The sequence below is a fragment of the Panthera onca genome, chromosome D4 (genome assembly GCF_046562875.1).
Source record: "Panthera onca isolate mPanOnc1 chromosome D4, mPanOnc1 haplotype 2, whole genome shotgun sequence".
Taxonomy (NCBI): domain Eukaryota; kingdom Metazoa; phylum Chordata; class Mammalia; order Carnivora; family Felidae; genus Panthera; species Panthera onca.
The window spans coordinates 86555099-86567522 of NC_138351.1; the positions used below are offsets into that span (position 1 = coordinate 86555099).

The 12424-nt window shown below is 46.0% G+C and overlaps 1 protein-coding gene across 7 annotated transcripts in view; it reads left to right on the forward strand.

The window, feature by feature from the left end:
* Positions 1-12424, forward strand: part of GARNL3 (GTPase activating Rap/RanGAP domain like 3) — a 150043-nt gene that overhangs the window by 58106 nt on the left and 79513 nt on the right. For all 7 annotated transcript variants that reach the window (XM_078436467.1, XM_078436465.1, XM_078436464.1 and 4 more), the window contains one exon: positions 8569-8643. In XM_078436467.1, coding sequence (XP_078292593.1) covers positions 8569-8643 — 75 coding nt within the window. The remainder of the gene's footprint in view (positions 1-8568; positions 8644-12424) is intronic.

A 12424-nucleotide genomic window follows, 5' to 3' on the forward strand; every position in this document is an offset into this window, starting at 1 on the left:
GTTCATTGTACCCATCTTTAGGCCCCATTTACCTCCGCTCCCCACTTTTTTTTTTTTTTTTTTTTTTGCTGAAGTATAGTTAACATACAGTGTTATATTAGTTTCAGGTGTAGAAAATGATTCAACAATTTTTTTTAAACATTTATTTATTTTTGAGACAGAGAGAGACAGAGCATGAATGGGGGAGGGTCAGAGAGAGAGGGAGACACAGAATCTGAAACAGGCTCCGGGCTCTGAGCTGTCAGCACAGAGCCCGACGCGGGGCTCGAACTCACAGACCTCGAGATCGTGACCTGAGCTGAAGTCGGCCGTTTAACCGACCGAGCCACCCAGGTGCCCCGATTCAACAATTTTTTTAGAGTTTATTTATATTGAGAGAGAGAGAGAAAGAGAGAGAGAGAGAGAGAGAGAGAGAGAGAGAGAATATCCCAAGGAGGCTCTACACTGTCAGCACAGAGCCTGATGCAGGGCTCAAACTCACAAACTGTGAGATCATGACCTGGGCCAAAACCAAGAGCCAGACGCTTAACCAAATGAGCCACCAGGTGCCCCAACAACTGTTTTTGATGGAAACATTTAAACTTTCATTCTTTCTGAGTAGTACTTTTTAAGTCAGGTGTGTGTGTGTGTGCGTGCACGCGTGCCTGTGATTTGCATAGACAGAGTCAAATGGGTTTTTTTGACTCGTATTTGTAGTTAAATTAAAAAAAAAAATCTGCTTCTGTTGGAAATCATTTCTCAAAGGTCCTGTACACCTTCCAGAATAAATTTCATTATAGCGATGAAACCTTCTCCAGTTCCCCCGGGCACAGTTGGTCTCTCCAGCCCCTGACCTCCCCCAGCACCCCATTCTTGCTACCGTTATGACATTTAACCAGGTTGTGTGGTGATTTATCTGTTTATATGTGTGCTTCTCTCCCACTAGGCTTTGGGCTCCTCCAGGGCAACGATCATGTTGCATTTGTCTTTATAAGTTCAGCAGTTAGTACAGGCCCTGAAAAATAGGTTCTTGCTACTGTTTGCTAGATAGACAAATGTTTAAACAGAGCTTACAAGCATTTAAATTAAGCTTTAAAACAGTTTAATCATACTAACCATAATAATCAGGGAATTATATTCATTTTATTTTTTTATGAATATACTTTATTGTCAAATTGGCTTACATACAACACCCAGTGCTCATCCCAACAAGTGCTCTCCTCAATGCCCATCACCGTTTTTCCGCTCTCCCCCACCCCCCATCCACCCTCAGTTTGTTCTCTGTATTTAAGAGTCTCTTGTGGTTTGCCTCCCTCCCTCTCTGTAACTATTTTTTCCCCTTTCCTTCCCCCACGGTCTTCTGTTAGTTTCTCAAATTCCACATATGAGTGAAAACATATGATATCTGTCCTTCTCTGACTTATTTCATTTAGCATAATACCCTCCAGTTCCATCCATGTTGCTGCAAATGGCATGATTTCATTCTTTCTCATGGCCAAGTAGTATTCCATGGTATATATAAACCACATCTTCTTTATCCATTCATCAGTTGATGGACAATTAGGCTCTTTCCATAATTTGACTACTGTTGAAAGCGCTGCTATAAACACTGGGGTACATGTGCCAATCAGATAATTTTATATTAATCATCTGATTAGTATATATGTTGTTATAACATTTATTGAGCACTCCTTATGCCCAGGCACTGTTTTATATTATTGGATGTTCTCCATAAGACTGGAAGTGGCTACAATCATTGTCCCTATTTTAGAGGTAAACTAAAATTTAGAGAGGAAAAATTGAGTGATTTGCCCAAGGTCACACAACTAATAAGTGCAGAACTGGGATTTGAACCTAAACAGTTGGATGTTGAAACTCACACTCGGAACCACTCATTGTAAAGAAAGGAAATGAGGAGGGAAATGTGTAGAAATCTGGTGTCTGGTTGGCTCCATTGGTTAAGCATCCAACTTTGGCTCAGGTCATGATCTCACAGTTCTTGAGTTCGAGCCCCGCATCAGGCTCTGGGCTGACAGTTTGGAGGTCAGAGCCTGGAGCCTGCTTCAGATTCTGTGTCTTCCTCTCTCTCTGCCCCTGCCCTCCACCCACCCTTTCTCTTAAATAAATAAACTTTTAAATATTTATTTATTTTGAGAGAGAATGAGCCGGGAGAGGGGCAGAGAGAGAAGGAGAGAGAGAATCCCATGAACTGTGAAATCATGATCTGAGCTGAAGCCAAGAGTTGGATGCTTCACCGACTGGAGCCACCCCAGTGCCCCTTAAAAAAAAAAAATTGCTTTAAGAAATCTGAAATACTATTTTTTAAGATGTATATTAACTTTTTGAGCTATTTTTTCTAGGTTAAAATACTGTTTCTGTGATTTATATACCTGAATGTGAAGTACACAGTGCATGATAAACAGAGATCCTGGGCTGAGGGGGGGCACCTGGGTGGCTCAGTCATTTAAGCTTTCAACTCTTGATCTCAGCTCAGGTCACGATCTTGTGGTTTGTGGGATCGGGACTGCCAGAGATTCTCTCTCTCCCTTTCTCTCTTCCCCTCCCCTGTGCACGTGCTCGCTCTCTCTAAAAATAAGCAAATAAACTTTAAAAAAAAAAAAGAGAGAGATCCCAGGGAATCCTAGAATGGAAACAGACACCAGCCCCAAGAACCAAAGCAATTAAGAGAAAAAGAGCCTTTTGTTTTTGAAAAATTACATATTCATATTAACGTAGGAGATATTCTCATTTAATTGCCTATAATATTAAACGAATAATACTGTTACTTACAGCAGTCAATGAATAACATTTTATGCTTCCTGTTTTTAATTTTTTTTCTTTTAAATTAATTTGTTAAATCATACAAATGGATGTAATTGTTTGGATATTACCTTTTTTTCCAGAAACAAAACATCTATTACATTGAACACAGTTTAGTGTTAGTTAAATGAATCTGTTGTGGTTTGGCTGAGTTTGGACCAAAGCCTCTACTCAAGATGTTAAATTTCCATGAATTTCCAGCGTTTTTAGTGTATTTAACTAACTGAAGGAATTTCAGCCTGAGAAACCGGTTTGGTCCCAGTCACCCAGAGTGACTTCCACGTCCAGCACGTCACAGTCCTGTCGGACAGAACTTTCTGGGACTGTGGCAATTTGTGATTTGTACCGTCCAGTCTAGTAGCCACGTGGAAACACCAAGCATCCGAGTGTCACTAGTGCAACTGAGGAAGCGAACTTTATTATCTTTTCTTGGAAGTGATGGAAAAATAAATTTAAATGGGGCTGGTGGCTGCAGTATTGGGCAGGGCAAGAACTCTGAAGGAATCCCTCGCTCGCCAAATGGTCGTCTGATTCACCGCCTTCTTTTTCTCTCTCTTGGGCAGCTTTCCTCAGCACGGCCCTTCCTTTGGCGTATGACCAAATCACAGATGGGAGACAAGATAAAGGAAAATAAAATGAAAATCCCGTCCCCTTTTCTATCACTGATGTCACATACATGTGAACCCCCTTTCCCTGAACTTCTGCATCAAAACGAATGCAAAGGGATTCTGCTCCTTTCTTCTTTGAGGGGACCCTTGGCCGCCTCCCTGCGAGTGAGCATGTGCTGTCATGTGGGGGACGGGGCCCTGGCCTCTCAGAAGCCCCTCTGAGCCAGGGCCCCCTCTGTGGGGCCATGTTCTGACTACCGCCCCAGCTCTACATGTAGCCACTGGTATTTCATTTCTGAAACCAGTTTTCATTTTGTATATCTTCCTGGAGAATGTCCGTTTCCTTGAAGGTTTTGGTAATGCTCGCGTCATCTCATGGAGCATTCTGTCCAGCTTTTAAAAAAAAAATCTCTTTCTTCTTAGTTATATTTTCTACATTATGGCTCTGCATTTGTGTTTGTTCCTTGCTTTTTAAAATCAGACTTGCTCGTGATTTCTTGGATGTGTTTATTGATTCTGCTGTCTTTTTGAATCTATAATTTCTACTCTGATATTTTTATTGATTCCTTCCCCTTGCTTTCCCTGGGATTTGTTCATTGTTCTTTTTGGTATCTCCTAGAGGAAAAGTTGAGGCACACGGGCCTAGCTCCCTACATGCCACCTGGGACTCGGAGCCACCTTCAAGCGAAAGGAGTTAAGTCAGACAGCCACCTTGAGGGACACTGGTCTAGCCATGAGCCCAGCTATGCTCCATTACTGTAGAAGTTGGCTGAAGTGTATCTTGGGTAGCCAGAACCCTGCACCCCATAGGAAGAGCTGGGGCAGGGGACTTCTGCATTGTATGGTATCGGACATTTAGATGGGTTCTGACAGACACTTTCATTCCTGAGTCAGATCTTCCAATGATGGGGAGAGTTTCAATTTCCTGTAGTTTCAATTGGCCAGATCACAGGTATGAGGAATAACAGAAAAGAAACTGTGGACAGAAATAGCTTCTCTGCTTCATCAGAAGGATTTTTTTCTGCATCGCTATCGTCCTCCTCACCAAGTTCATTGGAGCACTGTTTCCTATCGCATCGGCTGGTGTTCCAGTCTTCATCAGGACCAGCCAGCCTGGTACCTTCTGCTTTATTTAGCCAGCTGCCCAGACCAGCTGTGAGGGGGAGCCCTGGGACTGCCATTCTGCGTGCCAGCACCAAATCACTTCGCCAGCGTGACCTATAAGTCACCTGCCCACCTACTGCCCTCACACCCACACTCACCTGAGGCAGGCCCTGCAGCAGGAGCTCAGGGTGCCAGTCTGATGTGCTAGATCTGATTCAGTTACTGCGAAGCTTCACTTTCCCTTGCACGTGGTGATTTAGGTCCTTTGGCCTGTCCTTCTCTTTCGTCTTTCCTTTATGATAGACCTGGTAGGATTTCCTGGAAATTTCTTGCTTGAGTCATGAACCTCTGGTTTCCAGAACTGGCATCCATCTTGCCTGCATTTTTATATTCCTTTGGTCGTTTCAGTAGGAATTTGGCCTTGGCCCATTCACATATTTTTTATTTGCAAAGTATTTAGTGAACATTTATACCGTCAGACAGTGTGCTTAGCTTTGGGGATGCAGTGGGGAGAAAAACCAACATAATCACTGTCTCCATGGAGCTTATCGTTGGGGAGTAGAGGGAGCACATGAGAAGAAACAGCATGAATCAAGTAATCGCACAAAGAAATGTAACTCACAACTCAACAGGACTGCTCTAGAACTTTTCCCAGGCGGCAAGGGCGCGGAAGTCCCCTGACTGCAGTGAATTTGAAAGGTGAGCAGGAGTTCTTTAGGGGAAAATGGGAGAGGCCTTCCTAGCAGGTCCTCTGGTGAGAAGGAGCAGTGTGGACAGAAGTGAGATCGTGGGACAGTCACAGATGCAGTTTGCCAAAATCGCCCGGCTATGGTGTGCAGACCGGGTCGGAGAGAAGCAAGGGTGCCTGGGTGCATCAACCTGCTAGGAGGCGGTTGCAGTCATCTGGGGGAAAGATGACAGCGACTTGGGTGCGGATGCCGGTGGTAGAGACGGGAAAGGCGAGAGAGTTAACCAGGTCAGCCTGAGGCCCAAGTTCAGTGCCTGTGGGTTTCGGGATCGTGAGTTCAGAGGGAGCCAGATTCCTTCCAGCCATCAGATCATTGAACATGTTCTTCCTTTCTGGTTCTTGAACCTTTGAAGCAAGACAAGCAATAACCTTCCTGTTCTGATCTCAGCACAGGAAAGGGCATTATTGCCTGTGCCCGTCAGTGTGTGGAATATAGTGGTAGACATTCTGTATTTGTTATATGAGTGAATGAGTGAATCAGTGAATGACTGTCAGCTCTTCTCCCGAGCCTTTGAATTCTGGTTGTTACCAGCTCCAGCAAGGACTGTATCTACCAACCTCTAATTCAGGGGAGTGCTCATCCTCCTGTCTCTTTATACACCTGTGTCAGACGTAATTAATTGACTGCAGCTCTCTTTCCTCTCCAGATGCGACCTCAGAACACTTCTCCCAAAGCCCTTGAGGCAGCCTACACCAAGAACACTTGACTTGAAACCTGTTTGCTGTGGCCTAAATTTTAATATTTTAACAGACCATGAGTAGAAGCTCATAGGCAAAGAAGAAATTGACACTGAATCCTCTATACTTCCCCCTGTGAAAATGGCAGTGATGCCAGGAGAACTACGTTCATCTTGCCCTTATACTTTAGAATCGGCCTCTCTAAACTAGGCAGCAGCCTACCAGACCTCACTTTTGACATTCACTGCAGAGTACAGGGGTCCCCAGGGCTACTCTCAGGTTCAATCATTTGCCAGAAGGAGACTCACAGAGTCTAGGTAAGGCTGTTAAACTCGTTTATGGTTTATTACAGCAAAAGGTTACAGATTAGGATCAGCCAAGGGAACAGGCACGCGGGACAGAATCCAGGAGGGTTCCACATGCAGCTTCCTGGTGTCCTCTCCCAGTGGGGTCACGGACAGCATTAACTCCTCCTGGCAAGGACGTGTGGCAGTACATGCACCAGGGAGGCTCACCTGAGCCTTGGTGTCCAGAGGTAGATCTCATACCGTGTAACCCAAAGCCCCCACCACAACTCATGTTCTTCTCCTGTACGGCTCAAAGTCCCAGGTAAAGAGACACTCCTGCAGAACATTTCCAGGGCTCAGAGATCACCTCTCCGAAGCCGAGGCCAAAGGCCACACTCCTGTTGGGCAGGGTTAAGTTCTTTTTTTTTAATGTTTATTTTTGAGAGAGAGAGTGTGTGCGCAACTGAGTAGGGGAGGGGCAGAGAGAGGGAGACAGATCCAAAGCAGGCTCCACGCTGTCAGCATAGAGCCCGCTGCGGGGCTTGAACCCGCGGACTGTGAGATCATGACCTGAGCCAAAGTCAGACACTTAACCGACTGAGCCACCCAGGTGCCCCAGGCAGGGATAAATTCTATACCACAAAGTCTCTGTGGCTCATCTTCAGTTTACCGACCATGGAATAATCTGATGCCATAAATAGCTAAACATACATATAAAAATCCTTTCATTTATTTTTAGAAATGGTTTTGCAGGATAAAGAATAGGTTTAAAACCTGCGCCTTTTCGTGGACTTTCCATGGTGGACGGTTAGGTAAGGATAATGGGTTTCTGAAGTCTGTCTGCCTGTGTTCACATCCCCAGGCCTACCACGTACTAACCAGTATGTGACTACAACTGGTTATTTTATTTACCTTTCTCTGCCTCAGTTTCCTCATTGGTAAATGAGAACAGTGATGGTACCCACCTGTTTTGCTGTTTTGAGAGTTAAATGAGACAATGCATGTGAAGGTCAGAAGAGTACAGGGCGTGGATAAACGCTCAATAAAAAATAGATACCGTTGGGGCGCCTGGGTGGCTCAGTCGGTTGAGTGTCCGACTTCGGCCCAGGTCATGATCTCACGGTCTGTGAGTTTGAGCCCCGCGTCGGGCTCTGTGCTGACAGCTCAGAGCCTGGAGCCTGCTTCGGAGTCTGTGTCTCCCTCTCTCTCTGCCCCTCCCCCACTCATGCTCTGTCTTTCTCTCTCTCTCTCTCTGTCAAAAATAAACATTTTAAAAAAATTTTTTAAAATAGATACTGTTATTTTTATAATTATCATGGAAAAGATTTATAAGCCTTTTGCAAATCGTTGTCCTTGGGAAGTTTTCCCCTGATTTTCTTCCATTTCCACACCTTCATGGCTCTCAACACGAGCAAAACTACGAGCTAACAATCTTTCTTAAGAAATTGTGTATGTGTTTGACCAGGTGAGTCTTGAGTTAGGTAAGAAGTGTCCCCCACCCCTGCCAGGGCAAGCACTTTCTAATGAGTCTGGGAAATGGAAATTTTTGCCACATCTTTGCTACAAATTGTGGACAGATTTAAAGTTAAAAAAAAAAAAAAACACAACAACAACATGTCATTTTCCCAAGTTGCTACTGAGAAATCTAGGCGTTTTGGGAGAAAATAAATGAAATCTTGAATCAGTAATTTTAGGACTGATGCACCAACGCCCGATCTCACTCATGTCACCCTACCGGTGAGCTTCTTGAAGACGGCCTGTTTGCAAGCATCATGTTGCCAGAGCTCACACTGAGCCCGCCTGCCTGGGAAGGGGCTAACTGGCCTTGTGGAGACTGTTTAAAGCTGAGGCACAAGAGCTTTCTGTGATGTTAGTAGAGGCTTGAGTTCATGCCAGCCATTAATTGTTTTTTAGGCTTTCCTGTGAAGACAGCCGAACTTGAGACTTGGCTTTCAGTTTTGCCATCTGTGAGCTGCACTTGTCCACATGTGATGTGTATTAAGGTTGTTTTTCCAGGGAGCATTACTTTAATATTTGTTCAGTTTTGGCATATGTCCACGTTTAGATTTTATTTAAATGTTCACGTTTAGATTTGATGCTCTTGTTTCCCTCCTCTTGTGGGTTGTAGGGGGCAGGGAGTCCTCACTCTTCAGCTTCCTAAAGACTGTGGGGGCCGACTGTGTGAGGGCTTGGCTGACAGAGCTTCAGAAAAACCGTTCTCTTCTAGGCTGGGCCCTCCAGCTCTCGTAGGATTTGGCTTACTTATAGGACGGACACAGACGGACAGAAGGGGCTTTCCACATGGTGACCCAGCTACCTAACTGAGAGCTCTCTTGTCTCCTAGCTTATTTCTAGTGACGCCGATGGAGCCATCCAAAGGGCTGGAAGATTCAGAGTGGAAAATGGCTCTTCAGATGAGGTAAGGAAGCCCCGTCCCCCTGTATTGTCACTAAGCACGTGATTACAGCCCCAGGAGCTAAGCCATGGCTGTAGCACCTGCGATACAGCAGTGAGGCGTTTGTGATGCTCGTTACCACAGAACACTTGCCTCAGTGCAGCCTAGGAAGAGCTAAATGGAGCTCTTTAGAGCTTCACTTGAAGCAGACATGAAGGGAAAATGCCATTATTCTTTGTATGAACGGTGCTGGTAATAGGGTGATGCAGACCCTTTAGAAGATCTTTAATAGGGCCACCTGGGTGGCTCAGTCGGTTGAGCGTCCGACTCCAGCTCAGGTCATGAGCTCATGGTTCACGAATTGGAGCCCTGCTTCAGATCCTGTGTGCCCCCCCTCGCTGCCCCTCTCTCGCTTGCACTCTCTCAAAAATAAACATTTAAAAAAAAAAAAAAAAGAAAAAGATCTATAATAAAGCCAGGGAGACATAAAGGTAGTCTGCCAGCAGTGGAACCGAAGAAGAATTCACAGCCATGACACCTTTAGTGTTTGGCCCCAGAATCCCAGCTCTTCCCCTTGGCCAAGCTAGTCAGCTTGGCTGTGCCGCGGGAGCAACACAGGGCTCGGGAGAGAGAGGCAAGAGTTACTGCAGTTACCACATGTTGTCTTTATCCCAAGAAGACACCAGGGCAGGGTGCCTGTCCACCGTCCCTGGGCCCAAGCCCTCTTTCTGGGGTCTCCTGGTCTTCCTTGCTGCTGGCCGCAGGGATGCACCTTCCTGGTCTTTCTTCAGACTTCCACTGCCCACTCTACTCTTTGAGGTCTGCCTCCCAGAACTACACACAAAGTCTGGTGTAATCCCCCATTTTCCTTCTCTGCTCCCTCTCTGAGAGACAGGCCGTCAGAGTGCTTTAGCAGCCCCTAGCCCAGCTTTGGAGTCAGACAAGCCTGGGTTCAAGTTATACCTCCCCTACCTTCTAGCAGTATGTCCCTGAGCAAGTGACCCAGCCTTTCCGAGCCTCGGTTTCTTCATCTATAAAATGTAAGTGTCTCAGGATTATTGAAAAGAATAAGTGAGCCAAGCCGATAAGGCGGTTGGAACTGTGCCCGCCATCTAGTACGCACTCAATAAGGGGTAGCTGTAAGAGTGATTGTGGTTGTGGTTGTTAACACGATCGCCGCTGTCTTGCCAGCCTTGCTTTCCTGACCACCTCCTTAATCAGATTCTTGGTGAAAGGCTGTGGATTTAACTTGAAAGGCCACAGCATTCGGGAGATTCTCTCTCATCTCAGCTGTGGCCTTAACTTCACATACCCAGACATGGTATCCTCGCCATTGCTCCGTGAGGCATGAGGAGGCCATCCCGTCTTAGGCCAGACCTCTGAATAGGCGCCCACGTACTCCTTTTCCAAAATGATGTCAGCTGACCCACGCAGAGGAAGGAACTCCCAGGGGAATTTGCTTCTGAAGCTTGGAAACAGCCCTCCCCAAATGGCCCAGCTCCTGAAATAAGCCAGTCTTATTACCGCAGACTCGGGCAGCCAACTGTGTCCCAGGAGCTAAGCCAGAAGCAGAAACACTTAAGTCTTCATTTTCCAGTGCTCACAAAGCTAGCAGCCACTGTGCTGAGTTTCTAGTTTGAAAACCTAAGTGCCAAGAGACCCCAGAGGTTTTTGTGCCTCAAGACATCCTCGTGCTACCAAAAGTTTTGCAGAACGTTAGCCCAGCCTCGACTGAGCAAGCTGCACTGGACTTTCCCCACCCCACGTAAGCACCACTCTGCCCCCTGCCGGAACCGACGTCTAGAGGAAATCCACACTTCCAAAGAAAGACATAAATGTGGTCCTAGGCTCACGAAACGCTCCGCACCTGGCTGAGTCCTCTGGCCATGCCTCTGGACCGGAGGGATTAGAAATCGCCTCCGGAGGCTCTGGAGTCAGACCGCCTGGGTTCAAGTGGTGAGTCCACAACTCACGAGCAGCGTGACTGTGGGCAGTTCACTTAACATCTTTGGAACCATTTGGTGGAGTTATTGATTTCACAAATCACTGTGGTCTGTTGTGTTCAAAACACAGTCCTGTCTCAGATTGCTTCTCTGGGAAATATGATATCAGGGCTCAAACACTGTTTTGAGTTTTGTTTCTACCTGAACCACTGAGCATGAGCGCTGAGTTGGAGCGCTGCGCCTGTGTTTTGTATTGATGGTCTTTAGTTAAAAGCCTCCGGCCAGTGTAACGTACACTCTGATAAAAGACCTTAGTGCCACATGAGACTCAGGGAAAAAAAAAAAAAAAGCTGGCTTGCTCTAAGTTAGTTAAAGCCGTCAGTGCGCTAGAAGGGATGATATATGGAGCTTGCTTAAAATTTTTCAAACACACAAAGAAACAAATTGCAAAGTAATTTCATTATTGGGCTGTTGCTCCTTTTATTGAATTTTAAGAGCTGTTTATACCATACGGATCCTAGACCTTTATCAGACATGCGATTCGCAAAAATCCTCCCCCATTCCGCAGACTGTGTTTTCACTTTCTTGACTGTGTTTTTTGAAGCGCAGAAGTTTTTAAATTTAATGTCTCGTCCATCTATTTTTTTCTTGTTGCTCGTGCTTTTCGTATCATTTCAAAGAAACGTTGTCTAGTTCAAGGTGGCTCAGTCACTTCCTTTTTTCTTTAAGTTTTTATTTGTTTATCTTGTGGGAGAAAGAGTGCGAGAGCGTGAGCAGGGGAGGGGCAGACAAAGAGAGGGAGACCGGGAATCCCAAACAAGCTCCATGCTGTCGGCACCCAGAGCCCGACTCAGGGCTTGATCTCGTGAACCGTAAGATCATGGCCTGAGCCGAAATCTAGATTCGGACCCTTGACCAACTGAGCCACCCAGGCGCCCCGGCTCAGTCGCTTCTTAGACTTACCGTTCCGTTGAAGATAATGTCGAATTTGCCTTGATTTCTTCACACGTCATCAGTACACTGATTTTACCATCTGTGACGGAGAACTGCGGTATGTGAAGCCCGCCTGTGCTCGTGGTGTGGTAGTGTCCTGTGTTTCTCTGTGCGCGCAGCCGCCTAGTGATGTGCCGGTGTTGTTCTAGAAAATGAATTTTCAGGACTAATAGGACCCCTAGGCTGAGCTGCCTTTTGGTAGGCAATGTTACCTTGCGATTCAAAATAAGAAATATATATTTGGTCTTTGGCCCACTTCCTGACGCAGAGCTGCCCAAACGCTTGAGTGTCCTAAGTGAGAGGGTGATAAAGGTAGCTTTTGTCACATTAATGAAGTGACTATAGGAAAGCCCCTAGGGATGGGGGGCCTGGCTACTAGAGAAACTTGCCACCCACTTGCAGGGGGTAGAGCTTTTCATCCTACCCCTGACTCCCAACCTCCAAGGAGAAGAGAAGTGCTGAAGACTGAGTTCAGTTGCCAACGGCCAATGATCTAATCAATCCCAGTTCAATCGGTGATTTAATCGATCAGTGAAGTCTCCATAAAAACCCAAAGGACGGGGTTCAGAGAGCTTCTGGGTGGGGAACACGGGAGATGTGGGGAGAGTGGCAGGCCCAGAGGGCATCCCCATACCTCGTCCTATGAGTCGTTTCTGTCTGGCTGTTCCTGAGTTACATCCTCTTATAATAAATCTAGTTAGTAGTTAAGCCAACAATCTAGTGAATAAAATGTTTCTCTTGAGTCCTGTTAGCCGCTCTAGCAAATTAATCGAACACAGGAGGGGGTCATTGGAACCTCCAATCTGTAGCCAGTTGGTCAGAAGGACAAATGACAACCTGGTCTTGAGATAGACATCTGTGGCAGAAGG